The sequence below is a fragment of the Globicephala melas genome, chromosome 9 (genome assembly GCF_963455315.2).
Source record: "Globicephala melas chromosome 9, mGloMel1.2, whole genome shotgun sequence".
NCBI classification, from domain to species: Eukaryota; Metazoa; Chordata; class Mammalia; order Artiodactyla; family Delphinidae; genus Globicephala; species Globicephala melas.
The window spans coordinates 15,132,084-15,147,580 of NC_083322.1; the positions used below are offsets into that span (position 1 = coordinate 15,132,084).

The 15,497-nt window shown below is 37.3% G+C and overlaps 1 protein-coding gene across 2 annotated transcripts in view; it reads right to left on the reverse strand.

Moving 5' to 3' along the window:
* AKR1D1 (aldo-keto reductase family 1 member D1) overlaps positions 1-15,497 on the reverse strand; it is a 77,228-nt gene that overhangs the window by 1,491 nt on the left and 60,240 nt on the right. For both annotated transcript variants that reach the window (XR_009565184.1, XM_030853937.2), the window contains exons 9-12: positions 11,937-12,059; positions 6,443-6,552; positions 5,592-5,757; positions 2,339-2,421 (exon numbers count right to left, since the gene is read on the reverse strand). Coding sequence is in view for 1 of the 2 variants with exons in the window: in XM_030853937.2 (XP_030709797.1) it covers positions 2,339-2,421; positions 5,592-5,757; positions 6,443-6,552; positions 11,937-12,059 (482 nt within the window). In the remaining variant the exon portion in view is untranslated. The remainder of the gene's footprint in view (positions 1-2,338; positions 2,422-5,591; positions 5,758-6,442; positions 6,553-11,936; positions 12,060-15,497) is intronic.

Here is a 15,497-nt window from a genome sequence, read left to right on the forward strand (position 1 = left end):
AAGCCCCAGATAGCACCCTGGGTGTAAGTGTGGGGTGGGGGGATTGGGGGGAGAAGGCTAGTTGTCTCCACATTAACATTTTCTTAAAACAAAAGCACAGGAGGTGAGCAATACCTGCCTACTTACACACTTTGTCCCAACTTCTTCCTCCTTCTGCTCTCTTGATATAAACTGCCTCCCATTTCAATAAACCACATAAGCATTTCTCTTCAAAACTCTATTATGGGGCTTCCCTGGTGGCGCAGTGGTTGAGAGTCCGCCTGCCGATGCAGGGGACACGGGTTCGTGCCCCGGTCCGGGAAGATCCCACATGCCGCGGAGCGGCTGGGCCCGTGAGCCATGGCCGCTGAGCCTGCGCGTCCGGAGCCTGTGCTCCGGGCCACAACAGTGAGAGGCCTGCGTACCGCAAAAACAAACAAACAAACAAAAAAACTCTATCATGAATCAGTGTCAGTCTCTTCTCAGAGTTTTTACTTGCCCCTATCACTAGGCCTCCTGAGAGTTGAAAGTTTGAGATTTAGAAAGTTGATGACCAGCAAAGTAAGTTTCCATGATGATGATGACAGTGATGATAATGATGAAGCTACCTCTTAAATAAAAATGGCGAAACAGTCTATAGAAGGACTGGAGTGTGTGTGTGCCTGTACTGAAGCACACCTAAGATTTAGTTCTCTGCAAGTACTATGAGCTTTAAATCAAAATATAAAACAAAACCAGAGAAGGCTCTCAAATATCAAGGATCAGCCAGATGAAAAGCAGCAGAACCTTGGCCCAGCATCCCTAAATGATACATTTTTTTGATCAATGGGGCCTAATCTTTGTTTCTCCTTGCTGATTTTTCTAGTTATTTCCAGATGTGATGAGTTATTTTCCCAGTGTTGCTAGAATTAGGTATTAAAAATGTCAAAGGTCGGGCTTCCCTGGTGGTGCAGTGGTTGAGAATCCGCCTGCCAATGCAGGGGAGATGGGTTGGAGCCCTGGTCCGGGAAGATCTCACATACCATGGAGCAACTAAGCCTGTGTCCCACAACTACTGAGCCTGTGTGCCACAATTTCTGAGCCCGCGTGCCACACTACTGAAGTCCGTGTGCCTAGAGCCCGTGCTCCGCAACAAGATAAGCCACTGCAATGAGAAGCCCACGCACCGCAACGAAGAGTAGCCTCTGCTCACCGCAGCTAGAGGAAGCCCGCGTGCAGCAACGAGAACCCAACACAGCCATAAATAAATAAATAAAATGTCAAACCAAATAATGTCACTAACCAACTGTAAAAAAACAAAACAAAACAGCATATTGGAGGATTGGCTATCTCTTACTATTTTTAATTTAATGATATTTATTCAATAGAAATAGTTTATCTTCAAGAGCTGTTAATTAACGTGTAAGGGTTAGTTCTGTGTTTGTGTTTACTTTTATGTTCTTGAGGCTAGGAGGTGCTTCTTGATTTCAAATAGTTTTTCCCCTGGAAAATTCACATTAGAAAGCTGTTTATTAATTCAGAAATTGATTCAGAAATTCAGTGTTAGCATAGTCCGCACTTTTTGACTCATGAAAAATAGTGGGACCGATAAGATAAGCGCCCAAACTATACGAACCATCTTAACGAGCATTTTCTAAATGCACACTCAAAGAGAAGATTGTAAAAAGAAGAATACTATCCAGGTGATTTCAAGAACTGGAAATATTAATGAAGAATGATTAAGAAGAAAAAATGTGGGTGTGTATGTATACAAATATATACGTGTGTATATATACATGAACTATATTCTTTTTTTTTATTTTTAAGGCTCTGTAATATTCAGAGAATAAAGGGTTACTTCAGTTGATAGTTAAATTTGGCAACACTTGGAAGGAATTTTGCTTGTGGGAAGTCAGACAATAGGTGAAGCCAGAAGCTCCAAATCTTATAGGCAAACATTTGTCTAAAACTCAACCTGGTGCTCTTTCTACTGCACTCTAATGCCTCTCTCCCAGGAATTGTCCTTGTTGAGCTTTGCTCTAATTTGTGCCCACTTTGATTTCTAAGGAAGAAATAAATATGTTGTTTGCGTATCTGTGCTGCTGTTGTATTAACATAACGAAAACTGATTTAATTCTCCTCAATGTTTTTAGCCTGTGATGCCTTAACCTAACCAATGGGAATGTCATAAATGTCAAAAATATTCTTTTAAGCAAAAATGCAGGTTTGTAGGAAGTTCCTAATTCAGAACATGCTGCCCACCAGCCTTTACCCTTGTGCCTTCCATGGACATGGTCCCGGTTCATGAGAGCCTGTTGGTTGACGCTTGACAATCCAACATCACTGCACAGAACCTGATTAATGATCCCCCAGAACTCACATGAGCATTTCCACGAAGCGGACATTTTTATTCAGGTCTTCAATGCCCTTCATTTCTTCTTCAGTGAGAGAAAAGTCAAAGATCTGAAATAACAGAAACAAAAAAACAGACATTTATAATAGTAGAAGATGGGTCAAGCTTGGGATCAGGGAGTGAGGCCAGCAGTGGGAGCCCTTCAAAGATTTATGAACATCTCTGCAAATGTCTTAGAGGAGTTGGGCTAGTGCGGGGGGGCCACCCCACCCATGTGGAGGTGGAATTCTTTCTGCCCTTTGTCTTTAAGACAATCCTGCTGGGGACACCTTGCAAGAAATTTCAAATGTTCTGAAACAATACACATTCAGAACATCTCCTAAAAATCTAAAAGTGAAGAATTCTTATTATTTTGGTATAAGATGCTGAACTTTTGATTCTGGACTATGGCCTTCGTGCACTTTTTTTTTTTTTTTTTAACAAAAATATTCCCTAGTCTCTAAATTTGCTTATGTATTTTTTTTAACTTTTAATTTGCTTTGGTTCATCATATTAATCCTTTCTCTTGTCATTTTTAATGTCTCTTTATCTACCTTTTAATTCTAATTACTTTTTCATTTTTTTTTTTTAGCTTGTACAGTTTGTACCTTGGTTTTATAATTGTCCTTTATGAACATTTTAATAGTTTATTTTAGCTTATTTATATTTTTAACAGTTGATTTGTTTATAATTTCTCTTATTATTTTATCTTTCTATCCCTTAACTTTTAATTTAGTAATTTACATGCATACATTTTTTTTTTTTTTTTTTTTTTGCGGTACGCAGGCCTCTCACTGCTGTGGCCTCTCCCGTTGTGGAGCACAGGCTCCGGACGCGCAGGCTCAGTGGCCATGGCTCATGAGCCCAGCCGCTCCGCGGCATGTGGGATCTTCCCAGACCAGGGCACAAACCCGTGTCCCCTGCATTGGCAGGCGGACTCTCAACCACTGCGCCACCAGGGAAGCCCTACATGAATAAATTTTAATTGTAAAAGTAATACATGAATATATGCTTTTTGTAAAGAAATGAAACACTACAGAAATACATGGACATGTATGGAGTAAAAGAAACAAAAGTGCCTCTTGATACCCACCACCCCAGTGCTATTCCCCTTCCCACAGATTCCTTCCAAACATTCAACACAGCAACAGCAAAATGCAATTGTATCATATTTCTATTATTCTGCAGCTTTATCTCATTCACATAATATGTCTTGGTGATCTTTTCTGTCAAAATATATAGACTGACTTTATTTATTTAACTACTATATCCGTAGTATAGATGTAATACGATTTACTTAGTCATTCCCCCAAGGATTGTTTCCAAGTGGTCTTTTCAGAGCATTCTTTCCTTTGATTATTTATTATCCAAGAATTGGAGTTATGAGATTGTAGAAGGAAATTTATTATAACATAAAAACAGTCATGAATGAACCAGTCACTTATAAAAGAAATCCTTACAAGCTTCCTTTTTCTTTAACACCTTCCCGCACCTAGTAGGGCTATTTGTCACATGACCTCACCTCCTTCAGCACAAGAATAGGGATGTAGCTCAGGGGACCAATCAAGGTATCTTTTTCATTAGACACAGTGATTATTATGGGAGTAGCCAATGACCCATAAAAGGACAAGCAGGGATTGACAGAGACAGAAGCCTTTATCTGTGATCATCTTTACTAAATGTGGGTAACAGATTAACCCATATTAATCTGTGTGTGCCACCATGTGGAGAAAGGGGGTGAGGAGAACTCAATCCTTTTATAAATCATTAGAATACCTGTGTCCAGTCATGTCTGACCTACCCAGGGACTTCCCAGTTATGAGAGCCAATAAATTATGTCTCTTTTTCTTTGGTAAATTTGAATTTCATTCCTTCATGTGGTAGCAAAAAAGCTCTGAAGATAATTGTCTAATATCATGGATGTCTTCCCATGTCAGTACTTATATTTTCACTTTATTATTTAAAAATGGATATAAAAGCACACATACTGTGTGAATTCATTTATTTGAAATTCTAGGAAATGCAAACTAGCCTATGGGGATAGAAAGAAAATCAGTGCTTGCTTGGGATTGGGGACCAGAAGGGATAGATTATAAAAGGGCATGAAGAGACTATTGGAGGTGCTGGATATGTTCATTATCTTGATCGTGGTGATGGTTTCATGGGTGTGTACATATGTCAAAACTTTTCCAATTTTATACTTTATGTTCAGTTCATTGCATTTCAATTACACCTCAGTAGAGTTCTGTTAAAAAAGAAAAATAAATGCCTATATACTGTTTCATTGTACAAATATATCATAATTTGTTTTACAATATCCTATTGAAAATTGTTTCCAGTTTTTTTTAGCTGATAAAGTATGCTGTAATAAACATCTGTATATGTGTGCATGAATATGCAAATACATCTATGGGAAAAAGATTGTTGGGTCAATGGACATGTATGTTTGAATTTTGATGGATCTGGAAAAATGACATCCTTCTCCAAATCTTACATCATTTTATGTTTCTAATAGTATTATATGAAACTGCCTGTTTTCCCACACACTGTTAACATTCTGATTATTTTCCTATCTGAGGGGATAAATACTATCTCATTTTTATCTTTAATTATGAGTAAGACAAAAAACAACTTACTTTTGAAATTTAAATTATTAACTGATGGGTAACTGATTAACTTTACATGGTACTTCTCTATGGCTGCATTTACCTAGCAGTTTATTCTTTGGAAGTAGCACAGTAAACTAATCACTCCATTGTCTAGTGGCCTCTTTTCTCACCTATATTTATAATGCTGATTACAGATTACTTATAGAGGAAATAAAGGGGGTTGGCATTTATGAAGTCTAAATGATCCTCTTCAATAATTTCCAAATTTGTCTCCAACTTTTTCCAGAGCCATTAAGAAGGTGGAAAGTTGACTGTTATGAATTTCCAATTTTATACCTTCTATTCCTGCTGTGCTGGTGGGGAAGGGAGTAGGTAGTGTCCAGAGTCAATAGGTAAGGAAACAGAAGAAATAAGGGAGCTAGATAGCCTACAAGCAGCAAAGAAATCCCTGAATTACTAGGAATTGTCTCAAATTCAGCTAAAATTAAATCCAGGTGTGGGTGGAGGGGGTCAGGGAGCAGGTATAAAATAACATATGAAGGCATTGCAACTTTCTTATTAATCTGAACACAAAATTCTCTCTCAAAAAAATAATACCCTACTTTTTACATTTCCAGAAGCAGTTCTCTTACTTGAAAGTTTTCTTTGATCCTTTCAGGGTTAAAGCTTTTAGGAATGACAACCACTCCTCGCTGGATGTTGAAACGCAAAACAACTTGAGCTGCTGTCTTATTGTATTTTTTCCCCAGTGAGTTTAGAAGTGCATCCTTTAACAAAGGTGGGGAAGACACATTCACCCTTTAAAAAAAAAAAAATCGAAACATGCATCATATTTAGGCCGAGTAATGAGAACCAGCGGTTTACCAATCACCCTCCTCCTCTGACCCCCATTCACCTGGTAACCTATCCAGAACACTTCAGGTCACCTGTAACCAACTTCTCTGAGTGCAGAGTATTCAGAAGACTTGCTCTTAGTCTGAGAAGATCAAGACAGGCAGATTCAGAGCTGCCTCTTCCAGACGGTAAATAATATTGCTTTCATGGATCTTATAGAGAGAATGGGGTTGGAAGTAGGCATACAGGGGAAGGCAAGAAGACTGAAGTAGAAGAAACAAAGGCACAACTCTTGGAATCATCTTAGAGTAGAAAAATTTCTACTTAAGTCTGTGGAATGCATCACAGTAGAAGTGTTGCCACTGAATACAGAGATTTCAAAAATTTCGGAATATGGCCATAGAGACTCTTTGTCAAATAATAAGGTACTGGTAGGCACTTCTACAGGTAGAGTCTAATCAATTATTACAACACCTCAGTGAGGAAGGTTTTGTTAGCTGTAATTTGCATATGTGGAGAACGACTTGAAGAAATTACTTCCTTAAGATCACACAGCTGAATAGAGTCATTTCAGTCAAGTAATTTACATTAGCCTCATACTCTACACCAAGGAAATATACTTCCTGAGGAGACAGACAGCATTACTTACCAGGATGGATTCCTAGAGGTCCCCAAAGGGCTGTATGCAATAATGACAATGTCATGTTGTTGGCAAAATTTCAAGAGTTTTGGCTGGGTGAAATATGGATGGCATTCAACCTATGTGGTTGCATTGGAGAGCAGAGCACAAAATTAAGGGCTTTTGGATGAATGCAATTTTATATAGTTTGTAAAAAGTTCTTCAATAAAATCGACTGAAAAGTATTCTGGATAGCAAGGTAAATCTTACATATTTTTCCCAACAAGGAAGTTTACATTGTTTATATATTGGTGAGATGAATTAAAACAAGGTTAGTGAGGTCACCATCTGTGGGTTAATCCTAAAATAATTGGGGGACAAATTCAATTTTTACAGCTATCGGTTTAAAACTTTAAGTGAACAGATTCAATTATTTATAGTAAATATTCTAGCAAATACAATTTTCCATAACAAACACGCAGTCTCAAGGTTCACATTACAGTCTTGGTAAATAGAAGTGACATGTTGCAGAAGCCCTCTGTCCCTCACTATCAAACATCTATGAATATTTTCACAAGAGGTAGAGTGTGTATAAAACTAAATTTACAGATGAATTTTGTCTTCTTGGTGGAGAGTTCTTTACACCAAGTGTAAGCCTAGTTTCATTTTCTGTATCTTACTGACAGGATTCCTGCACTAAAAACACATGTGTCAACAAAAGTTCTTCTCAAAGTTTCTTCTTAAACACTACGGTAGTTTTTGACCTACGTGTTTGCTTTCTTTTTAATTAAAATCAACCAAGTCTTAATTAAAATATTTTAAGTATATAATTATTATTTTCACTATCTAAAGTATTAAATACTTGACAAGTTACATTTCTAGAAGGCACAAGAAAATGCTACTGATGAAGTGGAAAGGTAAACTGGAACTCTTAGAGGTGGGTCTTCTTTCCTTTTTCTAATTTGATAAACTTTCTTTTTCCCCCTTGTCAGTTTCTCCCATTTCTTCTTTTTCCCCTGCCCCCTCATAATCTTGATCCCTCCTTTTCCCTAAGACACTTTTGTTTTCTCCCCCACTTGGGAACATTTCTTAATTCTAAAAAGTGACACACAGTGTCCACAGTACAGTGGTCCTTAGGTATTCACGTAGGATTGGTGCCAGGACACACACCCCCACCCCAGCAAACACCAAAATCCGGAGATGCTCAAGTCCATTCTATGAAATGGTGCAGTACAGTGGGCCCTCTATATTTGCGGGTTCTGCATCCATGGCTATGGAGGGTGGACTGTATTTCTTTCCCTTACCCTCTCCCACTCCTAGCATCACTCTCCCCCTTTGGTCTCTTTCTCATTTTCTATCTTATTGGTACACTAATCTTTTCAAACAATTTTTTTCTTTTTTATCAGGTCACGTCATCACTTAAAGACTAAGTGTGAATTCCTTACTTTCGTGCCTGCCTGCCTGCACCAAACACATTTACTTTTCCCCACAGGGACTCCTTTCTAATCAGTTGGAGTGCTGTTATGGTCTCTGGCCTAAATATGTGTATGCACATGTGTATATAGCATGTGTATTTACCTATATACATATATATGTGTGTGTGTATACATATATATATATATAAACACAAAATGTATACATAATAAGGCTAATACAACTAAAAAACAAAACAAACAGGAATATCCATTCTGTGAACAAATTCAGGAGTTTACAGAAAGTTGCATTGGGCAACATACTAGAAACCCGTACTCAACAAAAATTTGAGTTAATGTAATATAAACTCAAATATATAATATAATATGTAATATAACAAAGATCTTTGCATAGATAGTTTTTTGATAAAAAACTTGAGGGCATATGGCTAAAGGACCACTCAGTGAAGGAAATTCTAGGGATGGAGGTGAGGGTGGGGGTGGGAGAGGGTAGGCTAACATGACCCAAGTGCGTATTACCTCAGAGAGTCACATTCCTTCTCTTCAGAGCATCTGTCTCAGTTTCCAATTACATATAACTTTCCTGACTTCATTAGTGTATGATCCACGAGAGCAAGGACTATATCTGTCTTTGGTCACTTTTGCATGCCTAGAACCTAGCACAGTGCCTGGCATAAGGCAGGTGCTTGATGACCATTTGTTGAATGAGTGAAAACAAGAGTTATACAGCAAGGACAAAGCCAGAATCTTAGGAAACATCACTCTTGATGCTGCAGACTGTTGTAGGCTGGGCTTCGTATGGGGTACAGCTGGTCATTTCTGGCTGGGAGCGGATGCTCAGTTTAAGGTAGAGGGTGGTGATGGTTCCTGATGTTGCAGGGCTTTGACGTCATCCTTATTTCTAAGGAGAAGGGTACCTAAGCACACTTGCCTTCTTCTTTGCTAGGGACTGCTTAGAGCCCTTTGTGAATGAGCCAGTGGAGCTGCAGTATTTACTTTTGTTTGCTAGGTAAAACTGATGTAAGTCGTCAGCGTCTTGGTGTGTCCGGGGTTTTACAACACCCTTTGGTAATGCTGTAGTTTTAGATATCAAAATCTCACAGGGTGAAGTTAAGAAGCTGGACAGAATCCATGAAGGAAAATAGCAAAAGTCCTTTCATTAATTAACCCAACCTCTTCTGTCTTTCCATGAAAAACTGCATTGAATTTTCATTTCATTAATGAAGTCACTCAACAACTATTTACTAATTTCTGTGTCAGGACACCTGTGAGTTAGGCATGGTGAATAGGATCAGGAAAAGCTGAAGAATGTGGAAAGTTTCCTTACTCCTTCCCTTCTTCTTTCCTTCCCTCCGTCCCTCCTTACCTCCCTTCTTTCCTTTGTTCCTAGAGTTAGGTGTTGCAACTTTGTATGAGATTAAATGGCTTGAGATAGATCCACAGTCCCCTTTGAACTGGGCTGGGAGAGCACTGTATGACGCTAGGAAGGCTTTCAGACAGTCTAAGCCAGGGGCGGAGCCTGGAGGGACATTGCTTCAGATGGACATCATAGGGAGTACTAAGGAATCTTGGATTGCTCAAGCTCTGAGAACGACTATAGAGTGAGGTTATATTCTATGTCAATTTGTTCACGAAGTCAATGAAAAATATAAAATCTTGCAAATTTCACGTTAGATTTAGTCTAATGGGAAAATTAGTTTTGAAATACGTGAATTTTGAATCAGGCAAGCCTTCAGGTATGTATCCCTTGCACATGAAATGTGTCCACTCTGTCTAATGCCCAAAATATGCTCACCATATTCCTGGGTTGAAAGCTGCTCATTTTGTATCTCTGGAGTAGAGATGGTCCTACCAGGGCATAGGGTCATGGCTGGTGGCTGGGAGACCTGCACTTTGACCTTGCCAGCTCTAGAGTTTTGACATATTCTGCTTTCAGACACGACAGGACACATGAATAGGTTCAGGCTATGATCTTCCAACAAGCCTTGATTCTCTTTCAGGGTATATTTGTGAAGCTGATCGACATTCTTGTGCCAACAGATCAGGGTATTTCCTCCTTGGCATGAGGAAACACACTGTCAAATTTTCACTATTTTTCATTCTCAGGTCGAAAATCACCATCTGTCTCTGTGCATTTGTAAGAAGAAAGCTGCTTGTCACTTCAACATTTTTAGAACAAAATATTGTTCTTAGGGGTGCAGGAAGGAGATGTGAAGGATATGCTGGGTAGGGGATTGGTTAGGAATAAAGGGATGGATTGAGATCAACGAGGAAGGCAAATGTTGTTGCTCTGTGTTCCTGAGAGCATATGATATAGCGCTAGCTGAGGTATCAGTTTGGCAGTGGTACTTCTAAATATGGCAACACTTCTATTTAGCTGTGGGCTACTGTCATGATGTAGGTAATTCATTTTTTCTGTTATGAATCCTTTTGAGTTTCTAATAACAATGAATTCAACAAACAAGTCCACCATAATCCAAGTTTGTGAATATTTACCAGTTCCAAGAGCATTTTTTAGTGCAGCTTAATGTTTTATGAAGTAGAGGGAAGAGGATGTCATATCCCCATTTAACAATAGTATTTTGTTGTGATTATAAGAGTAATATATGCTCACTGCAGAAGACTTGAAATACAGAAAAGCATAAAGAAGAAAACAAAATTTACTTGTAAAATTCACAGCCAGAGATAGCCACGGTGAGCATTTTGATATATTTCTTTCCAATATTTGCACTTTTTAAATAATATAATCGCCTTCAAACTGTATTACGTTTTGTATCCTGGTCTTTCCACTTAATATCGTGGCCATTTCTCTTTTCCTCAAGAGTGATTCAAGAACATTTTTTGTTAAGATTTCACATATTATAAATGTTTTAAAGTTTATGTAAACATTCCCTGAATTTTTCATATTTATGTTGTTTCCTTTTTGGTGTTTTTTTTTTTTTTTTTTTTTTTTTGCCATGATAAACAGTGCTGCGACAAACACACACATAAAGTGCTGTGACAAACACACATATGGGTGTTCTGATTTTTTTTCACAAGGATGGATTCCTAGAAATAGAAAACTAAACACTTTTTAAGACTCTTGCTACTTATTGCAAAATTGCTTTTCAGGAAGGTTGAACCAATTTGCATTTGCCAGCACTCCATCACTTGCTTACATGGAACACTATATTAAAAAATAAAACAGAAACTTTGCTAATTTGATACACAATACAAAATTACACTTAAATTTAAATTTCCATAATTACTAGAGCAGCTAAATATTTTTCATATGTTTATCAGTCTTGCAATCTGTCTTCTGTGACTTTCTGTTCATTTCTTTTGAGCCTTAGTATTTTTCTCATTGATTTTTATTAGGCTTTTAATTCGTAAGGACATGATCCCCTTTTTCTGTTATATTTTTAGATATAATCATCTAATTTTGTTTGCTCTTTGTTTCTAATATTTTTAGTGTTTAACATTTTTACACTATTACATGTATTGGTTTTCTTTATAACTTTCCCATGGCTTCCCTTTCTATCCATAGCTCCAGAAAACTAAAATTCTTTTGTAGTATTCACAAATAATTTCTTGTTTCTTCTTTAACGCCTGATCAAAGGGACACTTTGGAGTATAACATGAGGCAAAGATCTATATTTGTTACTATATAACTATCAATTTTCCCCACACTATTCACTGAAAAATCAATTCCTTTGTCATTAGTTTGTGCTATTTTATTTTACATTAAGTTTTTATTTTATTTGAGACTGTTTCTAAGGTATTTCTTATTTTCTATTTATTTGTATGTTGGTTCTTGTGTAATCTTACATTATTTTAAATACTCTGTGTGTCAATGTCTGGTAGGTTTTGTTCCCCTACATTATTATTTTTCTTCAGAAAAAGTTTGGGTTACTTTTTGGATTTGGACTTTCAAATCTTTTTTCTTAAGAGACATAAATTGACTTGCCCACGGTCTAATGATGAGATACACGTAAAGTGACCACAAGACTCCCTGACTCCTAGTCCAGGATTCTTTCTGTTGAGTAATGGATCCTCCCACATTCCCCACTCCCCACACCCCCCCTCCCCTCCCTCCCCTTGTCAAGCTGTACCTGGTTGCTGACTGGCTTATGCTTAAGTCCTGGTTTGTTCAGAATAAGCTCCAGCTGCCTACGGTTAAAATTGGATACACCGAGGGATTTCACCAAGCCAGCATCTTTGCAAGCTTCTAAAGCCTGTAGGGTAAGAGCAAATGGGTCAAGAAAGAAATCTCAACACAAGCAGGAATAAACATTTATAAAGGTGACTGTGCATTCTTTAAAAAGTAAAGTCCCCGGGTATATTAATAGGCATTCTGTGAACTAAAGAAAAGTGGAGGAGATAGGCAGGAATTCTGTAATTGAATGATTTTGGGGAAATGTTGTATATCATATCTTCCTCTTGTATTTTCATAATGTATACCAGCATGATAATAATGATCTTATTTCTTAAAATTTGTTGAGGTTTTCTTTATGGTACAGTACCTGAAAATTTTTATGTGTCTGGTATGTGTGGAAAATGTATATTCTCCTATTTTTGGATACAGATCCTTCTTGTTTCTCTCTCTCACATACACATGCATTATATAGAAGATTAGGTCTAGCTTTTCCTGGCTTTTCAATAATTTAGAGAAATATATCAGAAATCTCCCACTGTAACAGTGGATTTACCAGTGTCTTTCTGTATTCTATCAATTTTTGCTTTATATATTTTGAAGATATTTTATTTGGTAGATATGTGTTTAAGACTGATATATCTTCTTAGTAAATTAAATCTTTATCATTATGGTTTTTGCACTTCCCTATACATTTTAGAATCAGCTTTTCAATTTCCTTTGGGATAGTCATTGGGATTGCACTGAATCTATCCATGAATTAGGGGGGAATTAACAAATTATCTGTATTCAATCTTTCCATCAAAGAACATGATACAGTTCTCTATTTGTTCAAATTAACAAAAAATCCTCTCAGTAAAATATTGTAGTTTTAACTATATGTCTTGCATAGATTTTGTTAAATTTATCTCTAAATATTTAACATTGTTTTTAAAAAATTCCATTTCCAATTGTGTGTTGCTACATATAGATTCAGATTTTGTTATTTTTTCTTTATCTTACGGGTTATTTACATGTATCTTCTTAGTTTCCAAATATATGATGATTTTTCAGATATATATATATATATTTTTCAGATATATTTTTGTTATTAACTCAAATTTAATTCCAATGTCATCAGACAGCCTACTTTGCATGAAGAGTATCTTTTTTTTTTTTGCGGTACGCGGGCCTCTCACTGCTGTGGCCTCTCCCGCTGCGGAGCACAGGCTCCAGACGCACAGGCTCAGCGGCCATGGCCCATGGGCCCAGCCGCCCCGCGGCATGTGGGATCTTCCCGGACCGGGGCACGAACCCATGTCCCCTGCATCGGCAGGCGGACTCTCAACCACTGCGCCACCAGGGAAGCCCTAAGAATATTTTTAAATGTATTGAGATCCATTTTATGTCTCAGAAAATGAACTATTTTGTGAAGTATTCCATGTGCACTAGAAAAATAGCATTCTGTTATATTTTGGAAAAGTATTCTATAAATATCAATTAGGTCAAGTTGTTTGATAATGTTTAAGTTCCTATATTCTATAGACTTTCTGTCTACTTATTATCTCAATTATCAAGAGAGAGGTTTTGAAATCTCTGACTAGATTATTCTTTTTCTCTTTTCACTACTCTTAGTTTTGCTTCATGTATTTTGGAGTTCTGTTTTTAGGTGCATAGATGTTTAGGATTGAACCGTTTATTATTATAAAACAAAATTCCTTATCCCTGGTAACACTCTTTGCTCTGAAATTTTTGTTGATATTAAAATGGTTACTCCAGCTCTCTTTTGATTACTGTCAGCTCTAGACTTTCACTTTTTTTTTTAACCTTTTACTTTCAACCTATTTGTTTTATTATTTATTTATTATTTAAAAAATTTTTGGCTGCGTTGGGTCTTTGCTGCTGTGTGCAGGCTTTCTTTAGTTGTGGTGAGCAGGGGCTAGTCTTCGTTGCGGCGTGCAGGCTTCTCATTGTGGTGGCTTTCTCTTGTTGCTGAGCATGGGCTCTAGGTATGCGGGTTTCAGTAGTTGCAGCATGCAGGCTCAGTAGTTATGGCGTGTGCTCTCTAGAGCGCGGGCTCAGTAGTTGTGGCGCATGGGCTTAGTTGTGTGTCTTATTATTTAAAATGAGTTTCTTGTATATAATATATGGTGGGGTTTTGCCTTTTATCCATTCTGAAAACCTCTGCATTTTAACTGGGTTGTTTAGGCTCTTTACATACACTGTGATTATTGACACCACTGAATTTAAATCCCCCATATTGCTATTTATTTTCTGTTTTTCCCATCTATTCATTTCCCCTTTTTTCTTATTTTCCTGCCTTCTCTTAGACTGATTATTTTTTATCATTTCATTTTGTCTCCTTTACTGGCTTGTTTGCTATACTCCAGAAGTTTTAACATTTTCTCTTTATGTTTGACATCCTGAAATTTCACTATAAAGCATCCAGGTATGGGTTTCTTTCTCTTTCCTCTTTGGTAATTCATGCCTTTTCAACATCTCTGGGTTTTTTCTTCAATTATTACTTCCTTTTCTTTCTTTTTTTCTAAGACTTCTATTGTGTGGATACTGGAAATTCTAATTTTATGATTTACATCTCTTAGCTTTTCATATTTCACATTTAAAATTTTTTCTTGTCCTTTCCTTCTTCACTTGGGAGATTTCCTCATTCTGATCTTTTAAGCTGATCATCTTTTCCTTATCTGTACCCATTCTATTTTTATCCCATCTACTGCACTGTGTTTTTATTTTTCATAATTATTATTTTTGCTTGTTTTAAAAAAAGTTTTCTTGTTCTTATTTCATATTGCTGATATCTTTCTTTTATCTCCTTGAATATATTAATTGGCTAATTAAAAAGTTCTTGGTCCTCTGTTCTGTTTTTGTTGTGATATGTAATTGAGATATGTTGTTTCCTTGTGAAATAAATGCCTTGTTATTTTGGGCTCTGAGCTCATTTTCTCCTGAGGATATTAGGTACACTGTGAGGCAGTCCCTTAGAGGAGAATGCCAAACTCCAATCCTAGTCAGCTCCAATGAGGTCAGGAGTGAGTGTATGGTCTTTCGGGTGGAGAGCCCCAGACAGTAGAAAACACAGTCAGTGCCTCCTCACCCCTCAAAACAAGCCACAGTTCAGATCCTCAGCTGTAACCTAAACAGGGGGAAGTCTATTAGAATGAGATGATCATTAGAGTATCATTTCCAGCCTTTGGAGTTTGAATTGGGAGAGGCAGGAAACAACTGCCAGAGGTCAGGCAGAGACTTATGTTTTTATCAGCTTCTCACAAGTGCAAGATTCCAGTGCTGCTCTGACTTGATTCCTGAAGACATCTGAACACGAGTCCTAAGTGTCTACATGTGTGGAGTGTGTCCCAAGGCTATAGCAAGAGAGAAATAAGAGCAAAAATAACTCCGATAGTTCCTCTCCTATATTATCTTAGTGGTTGCTGAGTTGCTTTTCACTCTAGGTAAAAGCTTCCGTATAACCTCATAAACAAACCAGTTCAAAATATCTGTACCTGCCTCCCACCTAAATCCATAA